The sequence below is a fragment of the Cervus elaphus genome, chromosome 10 (genome assembly GCF_910594005.1).
Source record: "Cervus elaphus chromosome 10, mCerEla1.1, whole genome shotgun sequence".
NCBI classification, from domain to species: domain Eukaryota; kingdom Metazoa; phylum Chordata; class Mammalia; order Artiodactyla; family Cervidae; genus Cervus; species Cervus elaphus.
Window position 1 is genome coordinate 33,028,232 of NC_057824.1, and position 26,513 is coordinate 33,054,744.

Below are 26,513 nucleotides of genomic sequence, written 5' to 3' on the forward strand. Positions count from 1 at the left end.
AGTATTACTCTGTGGGAAAGGTTTTACTGTCTTTATTTTATAGATGAGGAAATGGGCTCAGAATGGTGAACTAACTTGCCTAAAATCTCACAGCAAAAAACAGAAGGGGGTGAGATTTGAAACTAGGTCTATATGAATCCAAATCTGTTCCCTCTCTGGATGCCAGTGTTCTTATGGGGCCAAACGCCAGATGGCATTTAAGGTCCCTTGTAATTCTGTCCTATGATTCTGCAGAAAAAGTGCATTTGAGACTTACATTATTCAGTTTATATCTTTAAGGTAGTTTTACATAGAAAGCGATCATAGGGAAGGAAACCTGAAATTAGGTGAAGTTTCACTAAGGTTCTCCAGGATTGAGACTGTAGAGACGTTTCTTTCATGTATTAATAACAGCACCTTGATTTTCCCTGAGGAACCACCACTTTATGTTTCAGTCCATATGACTTGACTTGGGTAGCTCTGACTCCTGACTCCATCTCCACTTCTGGCAGAGGTGGGGTTTTATTGTCTCCTTCTTATCTTTGTAATTGGTTCAGGGATGGTCGTGTGACTTTATCAACACCATTCAAAGCAAATTTTGAGACTTTTTGCTGAGGACACTCTGAGAGTGATGTTCTTTTTCCTTCTGGACTTGAACATGAGACAATTTAAGTCTGAGGTTACTGGGGGCCTAACTGAGAATGAGTTTTTCATGTAGAGAGAAGCAGAATCCAGACATGAAGAGAGATGGATTCCTGATGACATTATCTAAATAAAATCTGTATCCCACTATGCCTGAGGCCAACATATTTCTGGACTTTTTCAAGTTAGGTGAGTAAATTCCCTTTTATTGACTAAGACAGTTTAAATTGAATTTCTGTCATTGGGAGGGTGCTTCCCTCATAGCTCAGTTTGTAAAGAATCTGCCTGCAATGCAGAAGACCCCGGTTTGATTCCTGGGTTGGGAAGCTCCCCTGGAGAAGGGATAGGCTACCCACTCCAGTATTCTGGCCTGGAGAATTCCATGGACTGTATAGTCCATGGGGTTGCAAAGAGTCAGACACAAGTGAGCGACTTTCACGCTCACATTCTAACATTGGGAACCACTGCTTTGACTAATTCAAACCACAATGCCCAGAAAGGTTCTATTTCATCCCTAAATTAAAAAAAAAGAAACCAGGGAAGATGGTGATAGGAAAAATATTGGATTTTAAATATCAACTCCTGGAAATGAAAATTGAAGGTACAATGGATTATTAAGTGTCTTCATTTCTACCTCAAGCTCTAATGAGGCATTTCCAATTACAATCAGTTCAGTTCTAATCTACCATAGTTCTTTCTGATTTCTGACCTCAGCAAACAATAAACAGGTACATTTCCACATAGGTACATGGAACCAACCTGGATAATTTTCCCAATAAACCAAGGTACTGGCTGAAGTTTCATCTTTTTGATGTTCGCATTTAGTACTTCCATAAAAACTTCATAGTCTGGCTGTGGAAGAATAACTCCAGGAAACAAATCTGATATAATTCCCTGTTAACAGAAATTCAAGATGTGAAAAGGATGAATTATCAGATATATAACCTCAACATTGTTTTAAAATGGAATCTACAAATAGCAGGAATCCTTGGAAAATTGCAAACCTCAGTTTTCCTGTACCAAAATCATGTACCTTATCCACAATTACAAATTCCGACAATATTTGTTAAACATGATGTTTCTTCCCAATAATTTAAAAAGTCAGCAAATAGCTAATGTCTGTGCTATTTCAGTCATTACACTAGGAGTGAACAAAATAGCCATGATTTCTGTCTTTAAGAGCTTACAGTCTAGTAAGGAAGATAGGTGTTAAAATAGTTACAAAACTAATTATATTTGATATAAACAACTAACTACTCACCCTCAACAGCAAATATTATCCTATCAGTGAAACTATTTTTATTAAAAATCAAGAATTAGGGATATTGCTATTACCATTATTACTTAATATTTGGGGGAGGGTATCTGGCAATAGGGATGCTGGCCAGAGAATGGAAAGGCTGTAAGGAGTGCAAGAAAATTTTTTTCATCTTGGGAAGTAGAATCTCAGTGTTTAGTCAAGGTCCCAAACCATTGCATACCTGAAACAGAGGGACATCTTGAGCCAAGAACTTGGCCAGGTTGACATCAAGCAAGGCCCGGAGCAGCAGGACACTCTCATTCTCCTCTGGGTACTTGAGTTTCAGGTTGCCAGCAGCAGTGAGCACAGACTTGACAGCACGCATGCCATAGTCATAGTGATGCTGGGAGGAGAGTTGCTCTGAACACAGGCGGTAGGTTGCAACAATCTTCTGAGCAAGACTGGGAGGGCAAAGACATGTCTGCAGACCCTCCAGTAAGGACCATGTCCCGCTCAGCAGACATTCCCAATGTGTTGTGCCCTGTCCCTTCAGAAGCCAGGCTTGCCCATGAACATGATGGAAAAATCTTATCATTTGAAGATTTCTTCATAGAGTTACCATAATGAGCTAAGGAAGCAGTATAACTCTCTTTCAAAGGTAGGATGAAAAATAGCAAGCACATATATAACTAATATGTACTGTATAAGAAATTGTATGTGTTTATACTTTTTTGTGTATATATGAGTGTATGTGTATGCCACACATATACACATTTGGGAAGATTACAATGAATGATTAACAATGTTAGTGCCTGTAGAGTGGGACTACTAAGGGACACAATGGGGACACTCAATTTTGCACTTCTGTAACATGACAATTTTTTTCAATATCCATCTTTTAAGAAAACCAACTCAAAAATTAATATACTCAGCACATAACACATGTGTGCTCATGTGCACTACCATGTCTTATTCTTCCTGAGCACATGTGTGTGTATGTTGTGTGTGTTAGCCGTTCAGGTGTGCCTGACTCTTTGTGACGCCATGGACTGTAGCCCACCAGGCTCCTCTGTCCATGAGATTTTCCAGGCAAGGATACTGGAGCGGGTTGCCATTTCCTTCTCCAGGGGATCTTCCCAACCCAGGAATCGAACCCGGGTCTCCTGCGCTGCAGGCAGATTCTTTACCGACTGAGCTACAAGGCATAGGGGACCACATTTCCCAGCCTTCCCCACAGGGGTGGCCACATCACTGACTCCTAGCCAGTGGCATATGAATGAAGTGGAAGTATGCCACTTTGAGGGCTGGTCCATAAAAACCTCCTCCATAAGCTTCTCCATGCTCATGTGTTATAGCTGTGAGATATGTTACTTGGGTTCCTTGGGGAAGAACTCCCCCGATCACAGACACCCATTTTGGATTTCCAGGGAGTGAAAAATAAAACTTTTACTATGCTAAGCCACTGGAATTTGGAGATCAGGTTTACCCTAACTAATGTACTGATGTGTGTTTTCCTTGTAGGACTCCTGTCTAACAAGACTGATTTACTTTTAAAGCAAAGACTGTGTTGCTCACTAGCACCTAGGACTGGGCAGGGCATGAGGTAGGTGGCTCAATGAAGGTTTGCCAATTGAATAAATGAATTGAACAGGCAAATCAATGTAAGCCAAGTCTCCTATAGAAGACAATAAATTAAACCTCTTATGACCGAGGCAGCCTCTTAGCCTAGGAAGGATGACACACTCCATTGAGAACATCTATAGCCCCGTGCATTAACAGCAATGACCTCCAGACCACAAAGACACTTTGGGCCTTGTGGAAATATCTGTGGTAACAAAAAAATCAATTGATTATGGCCAAGCAATGTGAAAAGACAAATGTAAAATTTGAAATAGATCAATAAAAGCCATTTTACAGTGAATATTCACAATTCTGGTTATATGTGAAAAAGACACTGATGCCTGTGTATGCCTGCATCTCAGAAAACTGGGTAATACTTGAATGAGAGATAATCAAGTTGATTGGAGTAAATAAATATTATATTGATAACGAAGTTAATTCTAAATTATATTAATTTTTCCCCTTCAATCTTGGTCAATAACAACTCAATCTTGAAATAATTTCATGTCTTTCAGTCATTTAGGAATGTGTGTGTGTGTGTTAACAGTGAGGGATAGAGGAGAAATGAGTGAGTCTTCTTTAGAAGTAGTCCAGGTATATATAAAGGGAGTGGAGGGCTCTTTCTTGGGAATCTTGGCTATTTCCTAGTCAGAGAAGGGGTCAAGACCAAGACCAGGGCTATGTGCATTCAGAAAAACTTGTGAGTAAAAGCATATACCTCAAGTTTCTCTTTTCTGTTTTCCAATGGACAATTTACGTTGAATACACCCTACAAAAAGTCATTCCATCACTCTGGAAAGCCAATATAACGTACCTTCTGGAGTCTAGAAATCCCATAGAGTAGAGGGAGATTTCTCCAATGAGGGCATAATCTGGCACCATCATGGCCACTGTCCGAAATAAGGCCTGGAAAAGAAATGCCATTCAGAACCTAAATGTGTAAGGTGAAAACTGGGGAAGGCACATCTAAAGAGGCAAAGAGAAATAACATGATCATTCAGACCACCCAGTGATAATTAAGGAAAGGAGGGCTGGAGGACAAATCAGTGCAGAGAGACTGTCTTTACCAGATGGATCCACAGCTCCACGAACCTCCCCACTAGCCTTGTTCAAATACATTGTGTCCCTCAGTGGTTGTGTGGAAGGCCTTAGGTGCTGGTATCCTAGCAACACTTCATCCTCCTATGCCAAATGGAGTTTCAATAGTTTCATTCAACTCTTGGAGCTTGCTGGTATTCAATGTAGACAGCAGAAGTCATTCAGGGATGCAGGGTAATTACATATCAGAAGAATCCTGAAGTTAGACAGATCTTGATTTAAAAAATCAAGTCCTTGTTCTGCTACATACCAACTGTAGGTAAGTTAGGTAACCCCTGTAGACCTCAGGTCTTTCACCTCAAAACGGTCTAACAACTACGCCCTCTGCATAGTTATCATGAGACAAATAATATTATATAAGTCAAGTGCTTAAAAAAAAAGTGTGTAGCACATAGTAAGGGCTCAGAAAACAGCAGGTATTGTTATTAATGGGGCTTTCCAGGTGACGCTACTGTTAAAGAACCCACCTGCCAATGCAGGGGACATAAGAGACATGGGTTCAATCCCTGGGGTGGGGGGGCTGGAGATTCCCTGGAGGAGGCCATGGCAACCCACTCCAGTATTCTTGCCTGGAGAATCCCATGGACAGAGGAGCCTGGTGGGCTATAGACCACAGGGTTGCAAAGAGTCAGACATGACTGAAGCGACTTTGTAACTTAGAGGAGAAGAGACTTGCCTAAGTCATGCAGTTAGAGGTAGAGCCAAGACTAGAATTCAGACTTCCTGACACCAACCCTGAGTGCTTTCTACTAGGCCAAACTGTCTCATGAATGTTGTTTATGCAGATCTAGCATGGTTGTTAGCTGGGAGGGATGTAGGAGGGACTTAAAACAATTGTGCATTATAAAATGAGAAATGTGGTTTGAAATTCTACTTTGGTGTCCACTGGTCTATGTTGACCTAGAGAGAAGGGATCACTCTTACGCATTTCCTTGACTTCTTTTCTATTCCCAGGGAGGAGGAGGGGTGGTATGTTTGAATTAGATTCCAGGAACTAACCAGAATGCATTTCCAGCAGATGGAGCATCATGTGCTAATGTGAATTTGGGTTTTTGTCCAGGTCTCTCTTGCATCTTTCACTTGAAGGAAAGAAGCAATAATTTGAAAGAAAATCCATAAAGAAGTGGGTCTTGAAGTCTCCCTTTCTTCATGTAGTTGGGGTGCTAGATACTCCAAAGGTGGAGACCCAGGCACTTTGCAATTTGGTTTTTTTTCATTTATGAGAGCAGCATGCTAAGGTCATTTAGTGCCTGTCCCCTTGAAGATGGCCTGGCTGGCATTCTCTCTTCCCTACTTCAGAGGCACTTGCCTTTTCTCATAGCAGCAGGGACAATGCTTATTGCCATGGTTGTAGCTCAGGCCAGTTCAGCAGTAGGTCTCGAGGACATATTCTCTCTCGTGTTATCTCTCTAGCTGGTTGGAACATCCTGCTTTGGTGTGGACACCGCTTGGGCCTAACTAGCTGAGCTCCATGTGCTCTAGAGTCTTGGTTTGCCAGCATATTCTGTGTTGAACTCTGATGCTCTCTTATATGCTGATCTGTTTTATTTGGTCTACAATGATTTTATTTTGCCTATGATGATTTTAGTTTTTGCATTAAGCCAGGATCTAAAAATAAGATTTTATGTAACAATCCAAATTTCTGTTTTTTCCTGAAAAAATGAGAAGGTCCCACAATTCCCGCTTGGCCAGAGTAGGCTGGGGATAAGTAGGGCCTGCTGCCTCTAGGTAGGAGATCTGTCAGAGTCTCTATCAGGCCTATTTGGCTTTTCTCATTTATATGAACTGTCTGACCCTTGTAGACAACAGAAATAGTGACACTTATTCCAGTGTTCATTGTTTCCTCTTTGCCATTGGTTATTATGGTGTATATTTTCTCCCACCTCATGAAAGTTAGAGTTAGGGAAATGATTTGAGTTCTGAAGCCAAGTAACATCTTCACTTCTCATAGTTGAAAAATGTCACATGGTCTACTATTTGGCTTCTCTGTGAGATGCCTGGATACTTCCAAAGGTTTCTATATGATAAAGTACACCCAGTATTTCCCACTCTGATGTTTACCTTGAGGTTATCTGGCAGCTCAGCCCTGCCAGCATACCCAGGGTTCATGGTGATGAAGACGGCACAAGTTGGGTTTAGCGAGAGCTCAGTGCCTTCAAAGATGAATGTCTTTAGCTTCCGGATAATGGCTTGTTGAATGCTGAGAATCTGTTGAGCTACCACAGACAGTACTTCTACCTGGAGTGAGAATGGCTGGTTGATTTAAGCTCCTGCTTCTGATGGCCACCCACCCCACTCTGCCGCAGTATCCTTCACCTAGTGAAGAAAGAACCCCATCACCTGAGAATAAGACCTTCACATTCAAAGTTAGGAGCATGATTTAGAATTTTGGGAAAAGAACAGAAAACTGGTGTGTATATGCATGCATATGTGTGTGTGTATGCGTGTGTGTTTGTGTGTATGTAAGTAGTTTCCATAGTATTTTATCTTTGTTCCTGTACCTAGCATAATACTTCACCCATAGTATGCATGTATGGTGTTTATTGGTTCAAATTGCATGTTTACATTCCCTAATCTCAACAGCTACCCAAATAGAATTAACCACTCATTCATTTGTGATGACTCCTTTGTACCACTGGTATAGACTTCGCTCATATTCTACTTGTATCATTTAATTTTTATCTCCCTTGGCTGAACTATAACAGTCTAGAGGGCAAAACTGTTTCTTGCTCATCTCTGTATTATGAACACATACACAATATCTGACATAGGGTAGTTGCTCAATAAATTTTTGAATGAGCAAGTGAGTGAATGAATTTGGTGAGAATGCTTATGTATACCCTAGGCATTTTGTCTGCTTAGGGCTGTTTTTGTTTGGTTCATGGAGTACTTACTTTGTGCAAGGGGCCATAGAGGAGACATAAGCCCTGTCACTGAGGAACTGAAAGCCCAGGAAAAAAGCCCCTGCATGTCCAAACCCTTTATTCAGCAGCTTAGTAGCAGGGTTACCTCAATCCTGTTGAACTCATCAAAGCAGGCCCATGCTCCAGCCTGGGCTAGTCCTTTGAAAAATTTCCCCATGGCTTTGTAATCCAGACCATCAGAGCAGTTGAAGACCACACACTAGGGAGAGAGAGGATGTTGGCTCCATTTAGGATGGGATTCTTCCCATCTGAATCACCCTGCACCTTGAAACAGAGGTGGGACTCCCCTCTTCTCATTCTACTGGAGGAGCTGGGGCCCCACTCTGCCTGGTACTCTAAGCCATCTTGAGCTTCATGCCAACTTCCCTGGATACAGCTCCACAGAGGGACGGGAAAGGAGTGTGAGGATGGACAGCATTTCCCTACCTGCTTGGCCAAAGCTTTGGCCAGATCTTTGGTGGTTTCTGTCTTGCCTGTCCCAGCTGGACCCTCTGGGGCTCCTCCAAGGTTCAGCTTCAAAGCCCCCATCAGCGTCCTAAGGGGAAGAAAATAAGAACTCAATGCCATGTCCTAAGGTACAAGAAATAAACTGGCTTTTGGTTTATTTCGTTTTGACTCAAATAATTAAACATGATTTCCCCTGATTACATGGGCAATACATCATCATCATAAAAAATTCTATTTTACTCAGTGTTGTAACCTTGGTGCCTGGTATACGGGTGGCACCTATAAGCATTTGTTTGAATGAATGATTAAATGGATAAATGAATATATACATACTAAATGACAACCTAGACAGCATATTAAAAGGAGAGACATTACTTTGTCAACAAAGGTCCATCTAGTCAAAGCTATGGTTTTTCCAGTAGTCATGTGTGGATGTGAGAGTTGGACTATAAAGAAAGCTGAGTGCCGAAGAATTGATCCTTTTGAACCGTGGTTCTGGAGAAGACTCTTGAGAGTCCCTTGAACAGCAAGGAGATCCAACCAGTCCATCCTAAAGGAAATCCGTTCTGAATTTTTTTTGGAAGGACTGATGCTGAAGCTGAAACTACAATATTTTGGCCACCTGATGTGAAGAACTGACTCACTAGAAAAGACCCTGATGCTGGGAAAGATTGAAGGCAGAGGAGAAGGGAGGGACAGAGGATGACATGGTTGGATGGCATCACTGACTGGATGAACATGAGTTTAAGTAAGCTCTGGGAGTTGGTGATGGACAGGGAAGCCTGACGTGCTGCAGTCCATGGGGTTGCAGAGAGTTAGACATGACTGAGCGACTGAACTGAACTGATACTAAATGAATCAAATGAAAGCGAAAAACCCTCTGCATTCCAAAGATCACCGATGCTAATGGAATAATGAAAAATAAATATATTTCTCCCACTAGATTATGAATTCTTGTGTTCTGAACCCACTGTTCAGTTCCATTTGGGAGGCACAAGATAAATATTAGAAATGAATGATATGTCAACTGTGGTTCCACAGCCCTATGTATGAGCCTCTATAATTTCAGTTAACGCACTTTCTTATAATCACTCTCTTATAATATAACGCACTCTCTTATAAGAGAGAGTGTGTCTCTCTCCCCTTCCCCATTAGGTTGAGGATTCCTAGAGGTCACACATCATGCACAGTAAAGTTCAAGAAATGGTTGTTGAATAGTGAGTAGAATAGATAAATGATTGAAGAAGTCATAGAACATAGAAAACAAGTGATTGAGGACTTTGAAAGAAAAAAAAATACTCAAGTACTACCTTTATAATTCAAAAGTTGCACTCTAACAATATATACAATCAAAGAAAAATCTAAACATCACAGAACTGACAAATTCACAAAGTCCAAGTTTCTAAAGTTATGAATTCCAAGGAAAGTGGCAAAGCAATTTGCTGAGCACAGAAGGGCCCAATCTCTTCATCAGACTGGGTGGCAGAGCTCAGAGACTCCTTGCCTGGGTCCTTTACCTGGCCCCTTTTCTATCTCTTGGCCATGGGATCTCCTGGCACCTTTTTGATTTCTGCCAATGGAGAGCTTTCTTTCTTAAGCACTGTGCCATTTTCAAGGATAGGCATCAACGTTCTAATTGTTGGTTTGAACACAATACTTTGCTTTAGGACTCCTACTGGGTTCTCATGTATTCCTAAGGCCTAAAATGCCCATCTGAGAGACCACAGTGACTAAGGTAAAAATTCTAAAATCTGAGGCTCTAGAATACAGAAGGTAAAGGTAGCAAATTCAAGCTGCTCCAAACTTCTTTCTCAGATTTTCCTTTTGGAATTCCCTATTCACCCTTCAGATCTGGGGAGGCCCAGAGTTTACCTGTAGCAGCGGTCAGTGAGGGGTGTGATCACCAGCCGGGGGGAGTTTCCCAGGTACTCATAGCCGTATAAGGCTTCTGTAGTAATCATCTGCACCTGTACATCCTTGGAGTCCCAGTAATAGCGCAGTTGGGAGATCCACTGGAAATCATTCAGATCACAGACGTTATCCTCAGATAACTTGGCTACCACATCACGAGCTGTGTGGACACAGACATGGAAACACACTTGCAGAGTCATTGGCATCCTCCCATCTTCACGGATTCCTCAGAAGGGTCTGAGGATGTCATCAAGACCACTCTATCTCAACAATTTTAGGTTCAACTACCCTCTCTGCCCATCTCTAAACTTCAAGCAACATCTTTATTTATATACTATATAAATTTATAGTATTGGGTTGGCCAAAAAGTTCCTTCAGTTTTAAATTAAAAAAAAAAAAGACACATTTTTTAAAATTTTCACCAAGAACTTTATTGAACAACATATTCATCATTTTGTTCCACTACCTTCTGTAAATCTTCAGGCAACTTCATAATTCCATCTTCCCTCAAATTTTTGTCTTTTTGAGAAAAAAGTTGTTCCAGGTGGCTTTTAGTCTTCCAAGGAATTGAAATTTTTTCCATTAAGAGAATTTTGTAAAGACTGAAATAAATGGACATTTGAGGGTGCAATGTCTGGTGAATATGGCAGACAAATCAGATCTCCCAGTTTGATGACCAGTTTTTGACCAGCTTTGCTTGGTCATTGAAGAAACATGTGGGCTTGCATCATCCTGATGAAAGGTTATATGTTTTTTTCTGCTGACTGATTCTCGATGCTCTTAGTCAAGGGCTGCTTTCAGCTGGTCTAATTGGGAGTATTTGTTGGAATAAATTGTTTAGTTTTTAGGAAGAAACTCATAATAGAGGACTCCTTTCCAATCCCACCATATACACAACATCACACTCTTTGGGCGAAAACTGGCCTTTGGTGTGATTGGCGATAGTTCATTTCACTTGCCCGATGATCTCTTCCATACCACATTATTGTACAGTACCACTTTTCATTGCCTGTCACAATTTGTTTTAAAAATGAAACATTTTCAATACATTTAAGAGAATCGCTGGGGAATATGGTCAAGGAGGTTTTTTTGCTTAACTTATGTGGAACCCAAATATCAAAGGGATTATCACAACCAAGCTGGGACAAATGATTTTCAATGCTTGATTTGAATATTTGCATATGTCAGCTATCTCCTGCGTGGTATAATGTTGATTGTACTCAATTAATGTCTTGATTTCATCACTCTCAACTTCAGCAGGTCTACCCAACCATGGAGCATCATCAAGCAAGAAATCTCTAGCATTAAATTTCACAAACGACTATGACACATTCAATCAGTCACAGCACCTTCTCCATACGCTGCAGAGACCTTTTTTATTTTTTTGTTTTGCATTTCAGTTGTGTTTTTACCTTTCTTGAGTTAGTAAAGCAGCATATGCTGAAAATGTTGCTTTTTCTTCCATCTTCAATATTAAAATGGCTACGCAGAAATTCCCCTTCACTTCATGGCAAATAGATGGGGAAACAATGGAAACAGTGACAGATTTTACTTTCTTGGCTCCAAAATCACTGCAGATGGTGACTGTAGCCATGATTTAAAAGACGCTTGCTCTTTGGATGAAAAGCTATGACAAACCTAGACAGCATATTAAAAAGCAGAAACATTATTTTGCTGACAAAAGTTTGTAACAGTGAAAGCTATGGTTTTTCCAGCAGTCATGTATGGATGTGAGAGCTGAACCATAAAGAAGGCTGAGTGCTGAAAAAATGATGTTTTTGAACTGTGGTTCTGGAGAAGACTCCTGAGAGTTCCTTGGACTGCAAGGAGATCCAACCTGTCAATCCTAAAGGAAATCAATCCTGAATATTCACTGGAAGGACTGATGTATTGAAGCAAAAGCTCCAATACTTTGGCTACCTGATGAGAAGAGCCAACTCATTAGAAATGATCCTGATGCTGGGAAAGATTGAAGGCAGGAGGAGAAGGGGATGACAGAGGATGAGATGGTTGGATGACATCACCAACTCAATGGACATGAGTTTGAGCAAGCTCCAGGAGATGGTGAAGGACAGGGAGGCCTGGCGTGCTGCAGTCCGTGGGGTCACAGAGAGTCAGACACGACTGAGTGATTGAAAAACAACAACACAGAAATTCACCAAATTGGTAAGTTTTTTAAAATGCATGCTGATATGAAGAGGTGGCAAGAATATGCAGAAGAACTATACAAAAAAGATCTTCATGACCCAGATAACCACTATGGTGTGATCACTCACGTAGAGTCAGACATTCTGGAATGCAAAGTCAAGTGGACCTTAGGAAGCATCATGATGAACAAAGCTAGTGGAGGTGATGGAGTTCCAGTTGTGTTATTTCAAATCCTAAAAGATGATGCTGTGAAAGTGCTGCACCCAATATGCCAGCAAATTTGGAAAACTCAGCAGTGGCCACAGGACTGGAAAAGGTCAGTTTTCATTCCAATCCCAAAGAAGTGCAATGCCAAAGAATGTTCAAACTACTGTACAGTTGCACTCATCTCATACGCTAGCAAAGTAATGCTCAAAATTCTCCAAGCCAGGCTTCAACAGTATGTGAACTGTGAACTTCCAGATGTTCAAGGTGGATTTAGAAAAGGAAGAAGAACCAGAGATCAAATTGCCAACATCCATTGGATCATCAAAAATGCAAAAGAGTTAAAGAAAAACATCTGCTTCTGCTTTATTGATGATGCCAAAGCCTTTGACTGTGTGGATCACAATAAACTGTGGAAAATTCTTAAAGAGATGGGAATACCAGAACATCTTACCTGCCTCCTGAGAAACCTGTATGCAGGTTAAGAAGCAACAGTTAGAACTGGACATGGAACAACAGACTGGTTCCAAATCAGGAAAGGAGTACATCAAGGCTGCATATTGTCACCCTGCTTATTTAACTTATATGCAGAGTACATCATGTGACATGCCGGGCTGGATGCAGCACAAACTGGAATCAAGATTGCTGGGAAAAATATCAATAACCTCACTTATGCAGATTACAGGAATGGCAACCCACTCCAGTACTCTTGCCTGGAAAATCCCATGGACGGAGGAGCCTGGTAGGCTACAGCCCATGGGGTTGCAAAGAGTTGGATACGGCTGAGCGACTTCACTTTCACTTTCACTTTATGGTAGAAAGTGAAGAAAAACTAAAGAGCCTCATGGTGAAAGTGATAAAGGAGAGTGAAAAAGCTGACTTAAAACTCAGCATTCAGAAAACTAAGATCACAGCATCCAGTCCCATTATTTCATGGCAAAGAGATGGGGAAACAATGGAAACAGTGAGAGACTTTATTTTCTTGGGCTCCAAAATCACTGCAGATGGTGAATGTGGCCACAAAATTAAAAGGCTCTTGCTCCTTGAAAGAAAAGTTATGACCAACATATATGACAGGATATTAAAAAGCAGAGACATTACTTTGCCAACAAAGGTCGTCTAGTCAAAGCTATGGTTTTTCCAGTAGTCATATATGGATGTGAAAGTTGGACTATAAAGAAAGCCGAGCACTGAAGAATTGATGATTTTGAACTGTGGTGTTGGAGAAAACTCTTGAGTATCCCTTGGACTTCAAGGAGATCCAACCAGTCCATCCTAAAGGAAATCAGTTCTGAATATTCATTGAAAGGACTGATGCTGAAGCTGAAACTACAATATTTTGACCACCTGATGCAAAGAACTGACTCATTTGAAAAGACCCTGATGCTGGGAAAGATTGAAGGTGGGAGGAGAAGGGGATGACAGAGGATGAGATGGTTGGATGGCATCACAGACTCGATGGACATGAGTTTGAGTAAGCTCTGGGTGTTGGTGATGGAGAGGGAGGCCTGGCGTGCTGTAATACTTGGGGTCACAATGAGTCAGACACGACTGAGCGACTGAACTAAACTGAGCTTATAGACAGCTGTGACAATACCATCTAAGAAAAATGTTTCAAACAAAGTTCAAGACAACTACATGCTACTAGAGGTATCTTATGGAAAATAATGAAAAGTCTTTGGCCAACCCAATATTAACTACTATTATCATTCCCAAACTCTTGGGAAAGTGACCCAGAGTGCTTTGCAATATGTAGTTACCACAAATGCCATCTCATCGTCAGTGCTATCTTTCTAGCCCTGTTCCAGTCCTCTAGGATATCCTAGGAGAATGCAATTAGCCTGGTCTGATATACTTAGCAAGCGAAGGGCTCTCATGAACCCATGTTAGGTGTAGTCTTTCCATGGAAGTAAGGTGTTGAGAAACTAAGAGATATATTTCTAGCTTTTATCCTTTCTGTAATAGAATTGTGAGCTTAATTTAATATTTTCACAGTGATGGGGGCCCTGAAGTTGATGAGTGGACATAGTTTATGAGAATCATTATTTTTTAGGTAATTCACAAGGCAACTGTTATTTCAACCTCAGAACTAATATAGTGCTTGAAATCAGGATCTCAGAAATAATGCAAAGGGACACTTCTGTAAGCCTACTCCCTCCCTGTGAGATAAATCTTTATTACAGTAAAATCCAAAATCCTGAAGAGTCCTTGCAGAAGATTACACCAAAATTACACTCCTTCATTCTTCCTGAGGAATTTAATTCCAATCCAGGTCCCTGGGAGGACCCAGAAAACAGGTGAGTATGAGAGATCCAAGAGCAAGTTGAATCTCAAGGTTGGGGATGCCTTTCCAAGGCAGTGTATGTTCATGTGTTCATGCATGAATGTGTATGTGGATGTATGTGTGTAAACTCAACCTCTCTGAGGCATCCTGGGCAGTAACCATGCCTTCACTTATTACTCCTACAAGTTAAATATGTAGCCAGATGAAGAGCACCTTCTCCCTCTCTCCTCCATATTTTATGCTAGTCTATCCAAATGAAATCAGATTGAAATGAGCATCAGGAAGCTCCCGGGTGCCTTTAGTGGTTAAGATTCCAGACTTTCACTGCCGTGGCCTGGGTTCAATCCCTGGTCGGGGAACTGAGATCCCACAAGCCATGCGGCCGAAAGAAAAGAAAAAAAGGAAAAGAAATGAACATCCACTTTATGGAGAGTAAGATGCATGCCTGTAGGAAGCTGGGTGTGTGAGCAAAAGAGACATTGTTACCAGGCAACCAGTTTGGTTCAGCCCTAGTTTCCTTGGTGATGATGGAGTGAGGGTGTGAGGGTGGTCTGTTTTATATAAAGACTCCAGTTCTTCCTCCTCCTTCCCTCCTTCCCTCTTTCTCCTTCTTAGGAAAAGTTGGAATGCATCTTCTCTTAGCCATTCTCTCCTTGCATCACTGCCCATTTTCCAGTCTTTGGGTTTGGAATCAGACACAGGTTCAAATTACAAAAGAGCCTCTGCTACTTACTAGCTGTGTGCCTCTCAGCAAGTTATTTGCCTCTATAAACTACAGGCTCTTAATCTCCGAAATGTATATAAAAATGAGACAATGTATGTCACCCACTTAGCACAAAGTTTGACAAAAAATTATTAGTTAAGATCAGTAGAAGCAAATTGCTTCGAGTTGGTAAGTCTCAGAAATGGCTGTGGCCATCATTTTCTCAGAGCACTGTTTGGTGCTGGTGGTGAGGTTCTTGGAAATAAGGTTGAGGATGGGAGGGAAAACATAAGATGGAGATACACAGAAGCATTGATTTCTCTTCCTTACCCCCTCATTTATTCTCAGTTGGAGAAGCCTTTCCCTATTGAAAAAAGGAACCTGAATCATCCCATCCAGGAGGGAGAGAGGCAAGCTTGGCAGCTATTACTAAACAGTCACTAATGCTAGGAAAACCTCCTTGCTTACCGTGGACATCAATGACTGTGAGGGCCCCGAGGGTGAGCCGAGCTCCACTGCTCAGCTTCCCTCGCACCAGCTGAACAATCTGTGCAATCTGATCATTGCTCTTCTTCAGAAAATCCTGGCAGGGGCACAGGAGGGAACAACATGTTAAGCTGTATTCTCCTGGTAATCCCTTTTCTGGAATGACACCATCCACACTCCATGGTCCAAACCAGACTCCTAGATGTCATCCCTCAATCTCCCTTTCCCTCAGCCCCAGTCATTAACCTCCAGACAAATTTCAAAAGCATAATGCTAACTGAAAGAAGTCAGATTTGAAAGTCTAGACACTGTATGGTTTTACTTTTATAAAGTTGTGGACAAGATAAAACTATAGGGGCATAAAACAGAAGGGTACTTGCCGAAGGCTCAGAATAGTGACTACAAAGGGCAAGAGGAAAATTTTAGGGTGTGTGGAACTGTTCTGTATCTTGACTGTGATGATGACTACACAAATGTATGTGTTTGTCAAAACTCAGAAATACACACTAAAAAGGATGAATTTTACAATATATATAAATTTGGCAGTAAGCCAGAATTAACAAAAATAACTGAAACTCTTTTAGATTAGACAAAGGAAACATGAAAACTAAATGTAATTCTGGATTGGATCCTAAACCAGACAAAAAGATGAGTTTAAAAGGTTAAATAATAATATTGTATCAAGGTTGTTGGATATTGTACTGTGGTTATGTAAGATGTTAGTATGTTAATACACCTGGATGAAGGGTGTATGGGAATTCTTTGTATTATTTTTGCAGCCTTATTTGCCAGTCTGACATTATTTCAAAACAAGTTAAACAATAAAAATGAATGGAGAACATATGAGACCACCCTACGCTCATCTCACCTTCCTTCCTTTTTTGTTATGTGCTTCTGGGCAAATTATTTTAACCCTCTGTGCCTCAGTCTCCTCATCTGTCACATCTAGATAATTAAAGCTATTCTTCAAGTGATTTTGAGGAGTAAGACCCTGATGCTGGGAAAGATTAAAGGCAGAAGAAGAGGGTGACAGATGATGAGATGGTCGAATGGCATCACTGACTCAGTGGTCACGAGTTTTAGCAAACTCCAGAAGATTGTGAAGGGCAGGGAAGCCTGGCGTGCTGCAGTCCACGAGGTCACAAAGAGTTGGACAGGACTTAGCAACTGAATGACAACAAATGTAAAGCACTTGGCACAATGTCTGGTATGAATAAAGTGTCCAGTAAATAGTGGTGGTTATTATTAATTATAATATTCTTAACACATAGCAAAAAAAAGTCTTTTAAAAATATTTATTTGTTTGGCTGCACAAGGTCTTAGTTGAAGCATGTGGGTACTTTAGTTGCAGGATGTGGGATCTTTAGTTGCAGCATGCGAGATCTAGGTCCTTAACCAGGGATTGAACCTGGGCCTCCTGCATTGGAGGCATAGAGTCTTAACCACTGGACCACTAGGGAATTTTTGATGTATCCCTGTTGCCCTTGGTATGTCTGCAGTCCACTGGGGATAGAACTGTCCTCCACATCTCTGTTAACCACACACATCACACAGCAATTCTGGACCAAATTTCCCTTAGTTGCTGGAACGCACCGTGCTTTTCGTTGTCAGATTTTTGCACATTTTGGTCTCTCTCTCTCTCATGCTCTTCCTCCTAATCTGTGCTTGACAACTCCGTATTTATATTCTATGTCTCCTCTTAGACTCTGTTTTTCTGGGACATCTTACCCTCTCTTACTTTTAGTTTTCTCCTTCCTTTCCATGATTTCTGGATCCATGTACTTTCCTTATCACAGTTTGATAAAAGAGCCTTTTTAAAAAAATCTTTCTCACTTGACTGTAAATCCATGTCAAGGACAATGACTGTTTGATTCACTTCTAATTCCCTTTCCCTAGCAAAGTTCCAGTTGCAGATGTCAAACAAATATTTGTTAAATGAACAATGGATCGGTGATAGATGGAGGGACAGAAATTCTGTACCAACAACTTTAGGATGCCACAGCACATCATTCAGCATGCATGGTACTCCAGAGCTTGAGTGTGTGATGGGAAGCATTCTATTCTGTACAGGTAGGAAATTGTAGCACACAGACACAGTCGCAAAAGTCAGAATTTTCAGTGTTTCTAAGGTTTTAAAAATTTACATGAAAGCAGTTTTCAAGTGTAAAGTGCAACACATCTATTAGGAATTATGAACAATAAATCTGTAAAAAGTGCAGCTGCTTGTTGTTCAGTCACTCAGTCATGTCCGACTCTTTGTGACCCCGTGGACTGCAGCACACCAGGTTTCCCTGTCCTTCACTATCTCCCTGAGTTTGCTCAAACTCATGGCCATTGAGTCAGTGAAGTCATCCAACCATCTCATCCTCTGTCACCCCTTCTTTTCTTGCCCTCAATCTTTCCCAACATCAGGGTCTTTTCCAATGAGTTAGCTCTTTGCATTAGGTGGCCAAAGTACTGGAGTTTCAGCTTCAGCATCAGTCCTTCCAAAGAATATTCAGGGTTAATTTCCTTCAGGGTTGACTGGTTTGATCTCCTTCCAGTTCAACAGACTCTCAAGAGTCTTCTCCAACACCACAATTTGAAAGCACCAATTCTTTGGTGCTCAGTCTTCTTTATGGTCCAACTCTCACATCCGTACATGACCAGTGGAAAAACCATAGCTTTGATATGCAGACCTTTGCTGGCAAAGTGATGTCTGTTTTTTAATATGCTATGTCTAATTTGCCATAGCTTTACTTCCAAGAAGCAAGTGTCTTTTAATTTCATGACTACAGTCACTGTCTGCAGTGATTTTGGAGTCCCAAAAAATAAAGTCTGTCACTCTTTCCATTTTTTCCCCATCTATTTGCCATGAAGTGAAGGGACAGATGTCATGATCTTAGTTTCTTGAATGTTGAGTTTTAAGCCAGCTTTTTCACTCTGGTCTTTCACCTTCATCAAGAGGCTTTTTAGTTCCTATTCACTTTCTGCAGTTAAAGTAGTATCTGCATATCTGAGGGCTGGTGATATTTCTCCTGGAAATCTTGATTCCAGCTAGATTCCAGTTGTCTAGCCAGGGATTTCATATGATGTACTCTGCATATAAGTTAACTAAGCAGGGTGACAATATACAGCCTTGACAGACTCCTTTCTCAATTTTGAACCAGTTCGTTGTCCCATGTCCTGTTTTAAGTGTTGCTCCCTGACCTGCACACAGGTTTCTCAGGAGACAGGTAAAGTGGCCTGGTATTCCCATCTCTTTAAGAATTTTCCACAGTTTGTTGTGATCCACATAGTCAAAAGCTTTAGCATAATCAGTGATGCAGAAGTAGATATTGCTTTCGGAACTGCATTGCTTTTTCTATGATCCAGCAGATATTGGCAATTTCATCTCTGGTTCCTTTGCCTTTTTTAAACCCTGCTTGTACATCTGGAAGTTCTGATTTCATGTACTGCTGAAGCCTAGGTTGAAGAATTTTGTGCATAATCCTACTAGTATGTGAAATGAGTGCAACTATACAGTAATTTGAACATTCTTTGGCATCACCTTTCTTTTGGATTTGAATGAAAACTGATCTTTTTCAGTCCTGTGGCCACTGCTGAGTTTTCCAAATTTGCTGGCATATTGAGTGCAGTACTTCAACACCATCATCTTTCAGGATTTGAACTAGCTCAGCTGGAATTCCATCACCTCCATTAGCTTTGCTGGTAGCAATGCTTCCCAAGGCCCACCTGAATTCACACTCCAGGATGTCTGGATCTAGTTGAGTGGCCATACCACTGTGGTTATCTGAGTCATTAAAATCTTTTTTGTACAGTTCTGTGTATTCTTGCCACTTCTTCTTAATCTCTTCTCCTTCTCTTAGGTCCTTGCTGTTTCTGTCCTTTATTGTGCCCATCTTTGCATGAAATTTCCCCTTGGTATCTCCAATTTTCTTGGGGAGATCTTTACTCTTCCCCATTCTGCTGCTTTCCGCTATTTCTTTTCATGGTTTACCTAAGAAGGCTTTCTTACCTCTCCTTGCTATTGTCTAGAACTCTGTATCTTTCCTTTTCTCCTTTGCCATTCCCTTCTCTTCTTTCTCAGCTATTTGTAAGGCCTTCTCAGACAACTACTTTGCCTTCTTGCATTTCTTTTTCTTGGGGATGGTTTTGGTCACCACCTCCTATACAATGTTATGAACCTCCGTCCATAGTTCTTCAGGCACTATGTCTGCCAGAACTAATTCCTTGATTTATTTGTCACCTCCACTGTATAATTGTAAGGGATTTGATCTAGGTTATACCTGAATGGCTAGTGGTTTTCTCTACTTTCTTCAATTTAAGCCTGAATTTGGCAATAAGGAGTTCAATCCAAGCCACAGTTAGCTCCCGGTCGTGTTTTTGCTGACTATACAGAGCTTCTCCATCTTCAACTACAAAGAATATAATCAATCTGATTTTGGTATTGACCATCTGGTGATGTCCATGTGTAGAGTCATTTCTTGTGTTGTTGGAAGACAGTGTTTGCTATGACCAGTGTGTTCTCTTGGCAAAACTCTGTTAGCTTTGCCCTGCTTCATTTTGTACTCCAAGGTCAAACTTGCCTGTTAGTCCAGGTATCTCTTGACTTCCTACTTCTGCATTCCAGTCCCCTATGATGCAAAGGACATCTTTTTTTTGGTGTTAGTCTTGTAGGTCTTCATAGAACTTTTTAACGTAGCTTCTTTGGCATCAGTGGTTGGTGCATAAACTTGCATTACTATAATGTTAAATGGTTTGTTGAAAATGAACCGAGGTCATTCTGTCATTTTTGAGACTGCATCCAAATACTGCATTTTGGACTTTTTTGTTGACTATGAGGGGTATTCCATTTCTTCTAAGGAATTCTTTCCCACCGTAGTAGATATAAAGGTCATCTGAATTAAATTCATGCATTCCCATCCATTTTAGTTCACTGATTCCTGAAATGTTGATGTTCACTCTTGCCATCTCCCTCTTGACGAAATCCACTTTACCTTGATTCATGGACCTAACATTCCAGGTCCTTTGCAATATTGTTCTTTACAGCATGGGACTTTACTTTCACCCCCAGACACATCCACAATTGAATGAAATTTCTACTTTGGCCCAGCCTCTTCCTTCTTTTATGGAGTTGTTTTTCCACTCTTCCCTAGTAGCATATTGGACACCTACTGACCTGGGGGAGGTGGGGTGCTTATCTTCCAGAGTCATCTTTTTGCCTTTTCATTTTGTTCATGGGGTTCTCAAGGCAAGAATACTGAAGTGGTTTGCCATTCCTTTCTTCAAGGTACCATATTTTATCAGGCCTTGACTAGCAAGGACATGCCCTTCAGCCACTCCATGGAGCTGGATGATGCCTGGTGTCCTGGTTGTCCCACCGCTGGTCCATGTTTAGTGTGTAGACCTGCACAGGCTGGAGGGTGTCTATTGATGTGCTGCCAGGGGGGCGGAGCCAAGGACCTGCTGGAGTTGCTAGGAGTGGGCTAGAGCTTTCTACAGAAGGCTAGAGCCAAGGTTGGAGGATGCCCAGGAGTGGAGGGCTCCCTGGCCTTGCTTCTGCTGCTGGCCAACCTGGGGACAATCTGCTGCCTGCATGGCCCACAGCTGGCCAAGCTCTGGCCCCTCCTTTCCTCCCCTCCAGTTCCTCGACATTATTATCCAGGCTCAGCAAGCCTGGCTGCCCAGAGGGGTGTGCGCATTGCTTCTTGGACTCCTGCCCCATCGTGCTAGGAATTTGGGGCGCTGGTTACTACCCTGCTCCTGCCTTGACTTCCCCCATGATCCCTCCCCCATGATCCCATGCTTCCCTTGCCAAAAGTTGCAACTTGGTCAAATACTAATGTTCTAATTTTAATGTATAAAGCAAAATATAGCAAATTAAAATATATTCTGGCTCCCAGATAATCATATATAGCAGGAATAACAGGAAATCTGATGTGATAATCATAGAAAATTACACCATGGTAAAAATGTTGGGAATGGGGTTACCATTTACTCAGTCAAAAAATATTTATCAAGCAACTACTTGGCAGTGCAATAACCCCCTGAGATATAATAATGAGCAAACCAGACATGGCCTTTTCCCTGTGGGGTTTATAACCTATGATCTTAATACTGAATAACTTACCAGCATCTCACTTAACCCAACAGTAGTAAGGTGTGGTGGTATAATTCCTTTCATTTTATAGACAAGGAGACTGAGACTCAGGTTAGGCAACTTGCCCATGGTCACATAGCTAACAGGTGAAGGTATCAGAAGTTGAACTTAAGTCCATCTAGGTCCTGAACTCTCAAGTATAGGCATTAGTGGCAGAGTTAAGGGGAAATATGTGTGTCTGGATCTGAAGATAAGCAGGACCTGAGTATTCATGGTTTCAAGAGAAAGCTGAAGAAAAAGCTAGAGGTGGGTGAGTGTTGGACTGGGGGTGGTAAAAAGGGATATGGTGGAGGAAGAAGAGAGGAAAACAGGGTCAGGTGGCTTCTTGGCACAGGAAAAAGATGAAGAGGTCTCTGTTGGTAGAAATTCTGCCAGGTTGGCACTTGGAAGGAAAGGCTGATAACAGTTAAGATCCTTTAGCCTAAAATTTCTGTCTAGGAAGAAATGTGAGAGTTCCTGCACTACAGAACTTGAGGATAGTCCTAATTCCAGACATGTGTCCTGAAGAAAACCCTGACTTCTGTGACACCAAGGGCTTGTTTATTTTTTCTTTAGAAAAATGGCACTCTAATTATATGTCATTCAAATAATAATCTAGCTTAAATCTCCTCTATAAGCTTCATGACAGGCTCACTTACCGGTAGGGTTTTTTCAATCAGGGCTTGGGAAACTTCCTTGGTCCAAAAGATGGAGGAGACACAGATAACCACCTGGCCAGGCCACTGCAAGACCCACTGATTACGCGGGACCTGGGAAAGTGCAGGAGGGCAGTTTGCAGGGTCAGTTCATCTTGTGTGATTTAAACTGACTTCCTAAAATATCCACCACGATCTTATCCCCTCAACAAAACCAAAAGTCATCCCCAGCCTCAAAGGTTACATACAAGTCTTAACATTTCTGGGATTATTGATTTATGTCTTCTTCCCTGAATTTGATAAAAAAGAAAAGGATCCTCACCAACAATTTCATTAATTCCATCACCTACAAATTGGTACTTGCCATCTATATCTACAAAGATTAATTATGAGCTGCAGCAGCTGCTGACCTTCAACACTGTTCCAAAAGGAGCTCACGGTGGAGATCAGGAATAAGTCACTCTATGCTCTGGGAAAAACTGGCAGAATAGGTCTTTAGATAGATATTTTCAGAAGATGATTTTATGAGCCGAATTCTTGCAAAGCCTCTTATCTAGAAAAACACTAAAATCCTTCATGGTGGTATCTGCTCCTTGTGATTAGCAGTCACCTTCATGAGACTAGAAAAAACCTTCTGTAAATAATGTGCTTGATTGTGCATACTCCCCCTTCACCAAAATCACATATACACTGACCTTCCCTCCTTTACCTCTTTGGAGCAGTTTCTCAGAGGTGTCTGAAATGCTGTCTTCTGGCTATAGTCTTCATTTTGCCCCTAAGAAAACTTAGCTCACAACTCTCACAGTAACAGGGATAGAGTACAGGGAGAAGGTAGGTGATTAAATAGTTAATCCCACTAGGGGATTGTAAGTAGAATAAATATGGGAGACCCCTGTAAGTTAGTGAGTATGCAAGAAAGCAGGTTCGCTTCACTACAAGAGGAAGCAGCTTGTTTAGCAACAAAACCATGCAACAGAAGCATGAGACATGACCCCAGACAATAAAACAATGGGGGCATGAGAGCCACATCTTTCCCAGTGAACTCAGTGCGTTAACGACCCCTAGGCCATGCTCTCTGCATGCATAAAAAACAATAATTTGTGGGGCTAGCTTGGTCACGTAGGGACAAGAAAACTCTCCCTGCCCAACTTGAAGGAGAAGCTCATGATGGAAGCACAATGTCTACTTGAAAAAGACAAAGAAATTCTTCCTTAACCCACTTTTTCTTTGATTATGACACTAGCCCTGTAGGTTCTTGGGGCATGGTATCCTCTTGCCCGCCCACTTGTAAGCCTCACAAGCATCTTATTCTAATAAATCACTTTTTACCTATCACTTTGCTTCTTGCTAAGTTTTTTTCCTATGCTGAGACAGAAAGGACTATGGAAATGGAGCTCTTTTCAATGTTGTGCATTTTTTTCAATCAATAACTCTTTTTTTTTTTTTTAATGCTCCCATCTAGGGATTTTACATAGTTATAATCAAGGTGTTGTTCAAAAAGTATTTATATAACTACTCTTTTTGATAGCTACATAATATTGCAATACTGCCCCACAATTTTCATAGCCATGACATCCCCCAACTTTTTTAAACTTCTCTGTAGATAGATAGAAATTATCCACAGATAGGCAAGTTATGGCTTGAGAGCCATGTCTGAAGTTAGGTTGTAACACAGTCAGGCCATTGTTGAACCTATCATCTAAGCATGCTTTTGCACTACAAAGGCAAGGATAAATAGTTGTGACTGGTGTATACTGCAGAGTGAAAATCATTTGCCATCTGGCCCTTTACAGAAAAAACTTGTCTGGCTATAGATGCAACTGCGTGAAATAACTTCATGCAGGTAGCCATTTTTCTTTAACTTAATTTTTGATTTATAATGTATCAGGGGACAAAGGACTTGGTTTTCCATTTACAATACAAATACTACTGAGAGAGGCAACAGTGTCAGTCCTGGGTACATCAGTGGGAAGGTGTTAATTGAATATTCCTTTCTTTAATGGAAAAAGTCCTGGGGGTAGGGGTGGGGGCCTCAAAGTGAGAAACACTTAAAATAGAGGAGACTAAAGATCTAGTTAACTTTTTCACTCTCCTCTGTCAACTTTCATCAAGAGGCTCTTCAGTTCTTCTTCGCTTTCTGCCATAAGGGTTCACGGGGTTCTAAAGGCAAGAATAATGAAGTGGTTTACCATTTCCTTCTCCAGTGGACCATGTTTTGTCAGAACTCTCCACTGTGACCCATCTGTCTTGGGTGGCCCTACATGGCATGGCTCATAGTTTCATTGTTAGACAAGGCTATGGTCTGTGTGATCTGTTTGATTAGTTTTCTGTGATTGTGGTTTTCATTCTGTCTGCCCTCTGATGGATAAGGATAAGAGGCTTACAGAAGGTTCCTGCTGGGAGGCTCCTTGGAAGAAGTGCTATGACCAACCTAGACGCAATCTAAAAAGCAGAGACATTACTTTGCCAACAAAGGTCCATCTAGTCAAAGCTATGGTTTTTCCAGTAGTCATGTATGGATATGAGAGTTGGACTATAAAGAAAGCTGAGCTCTGAAGAATTAATGCTTTTGAACTGTGCTGTTAGAGAAGACTCTTGAGAGTCCCTTGGACTGCAAGGAGATCAAACCACTAAATCCTAAAGGAAATCACTCCTAAATATTCACTGGAAGGACTGATGCTGAAGCTGAAGCTCCAACACTTTGGCTATCTGATATGAAGAACTGACTCACTGGAAAAGACCCTGATACTGGGTGAGGTTGAAGGAAGGAGGAGAAGGGGACGACAGAAGGTGAGATGGTTGGATGGCATCACCGACTGGATGGACATGAGTTTGAGCAAGCTCCAGGAGTTGGTGATAGACAGGGAAGCCTGCATGCTGCAGTCCATGGGATCACAAAGAGTCAGACACGACTGAGCAACTGAACTGAAAGATCCAGTCTGCCAACATTAAACTTAACAGTAATTGTGACAGGCTCTTTTCCCTTATGCCTTCTGTTACACAAGTCACCTAAAGTTTTGGGAGCTAAATGAGTTGTGCCCTTTGGAGTGTCAACTACAAATTGCCATTTGCCATCTACCTCTATATGGATTAAATCATGTGCTGCTGCAGTTGCTGATTTTCAACATCCCCTAAAAGGAGTTCAGGGTGGAGAGCAGAAATGAGGGACTCTGTGCTCTGAGAAGAACTTGCAGCACAGGTTTTCAGACAGACATTTTCAGAAGCCATTTTTATTAGCTCAATTCTTACATCTCCTTACATCTAGAAAAGCACTAATACCCTTCATGGTGACGAGTGCTCCTTGTGACTAGCAGAAACCTGAAAAAATATGTGCTTGATTGCATGCATTCCCCCTTCACCAAAATTACATGTATATTGACCTGCCCCCTACCTCTATGGCGCAATTTCTCAGAGCTATCTGAAGTGTTGTTTCCCAGACTATAGTCTTCTTGTTGCCCCAAATAAAACTTAACTTGCAATTTTCACATTATGCAATTTTTTTAAAGTAAACAGGGCATGTGTAATGTTAATGAAAAACCTAGGGGAGGGGATGCCTAATTAGGAAGGGGCTCTAAATAAACCTCTTGCCATCAATTATTTTCACAGAAAGGACTGGCCCACAGCAATCAAAGGGTTCCGGCTCATAGGATATACTGGTATGGGCTGCTTATAACTGTAAACCTTTTGTGTTCAGAACTATATATACTGCCCCAGGATTTATAGGGAAAAAAAAAAGAGGCACAGAGGGGTCAGGTGTTACTTATCAGGAGAGGGATGGGTTTTAGTGGAAGACAGGCTTCCATTTAACCTTGTCCCCCAAATTTTTCTTGGTGTACCAACACCCTGGCTTGTGTATCTCAGTTTGCATTTACCTGGACATATGCTTCAATCCCAAGTTTAATAACTTCCTGCATACTGGCAAGCATCATCTGTTCCACCTGCTGGAGCCATTTTTCCACCATGCCCTGCAGGTTGAGACAGACAGAGAGGCAGTGACAGTTAAACAAGCCTGGCAGGAGGGACCATGGGCAGAAGCCAGCTTTCTCTCAG

General features: G+C 41.4%; 1 protein-coding gene and 1 non-coding gene across 2 annotated transcripts in view; both read right to left on the bottom strand.

Annotated features, from left to right (window-relative positions):
* The window catches only part of DNAH3 (dynein axonemal heavy chain 3), a 234,557-nt gene that overhangs the window by 126,253 nt on the left and 81,791 nt on the right, over positions 1 to 26,513 (bottom strand). The window contains exons 25-34 of the mRNA XM_043914480.1: positions 26,336 to 26,428; positions 22,467 to 22,577; positions 15,669 to 15,783; positions 9,823 to 10,021; positions 7,930 to 8,038; positions 7,589 to 7,702; positions 6,641 to 6,817; positions 4,296 to 4,387; positions 2,103 to 2,322; positions 1,381 to 1,515 (exon numbers count right to left, since the gene is read on the bottom strand). Coding sequence (XP_043770415.1) covers positions 1,381 to 1,515; positions 2,103 to 2,322; positions 4,296 to 4,387; positions 6,641 to 6,817; positions 7,589 to 7,702; positions 7,930 to 8,038; positions 9,823 to 10,021; positions 15,669 to 15,783; positions 22,467 to 22,577; positions 26,336 to 26,428 — 1,365 coding nt within the window. The remainder of the gene's footprint in view (positions 1 to 1,380; positions 1,516 to 2,102; positions 2,323 to 4,295; positions 4,388 to 6,640; positions 6,818 to 7,588; positions 7,703 to 7,929; positions 8,039 to 9,822; positions 10,022 to 15,668; positions 15,784 to 22,466; positions 22,578 to 26,335; positions 26,429 to 26,513) is intronic.
* On the bottom strand, positions 17,074 to 17,146 carry TRNAW-CCA. Its single transcript has one exon. It is a non-coding gene; the product is annotated as a tRNA-Trp (tRNA).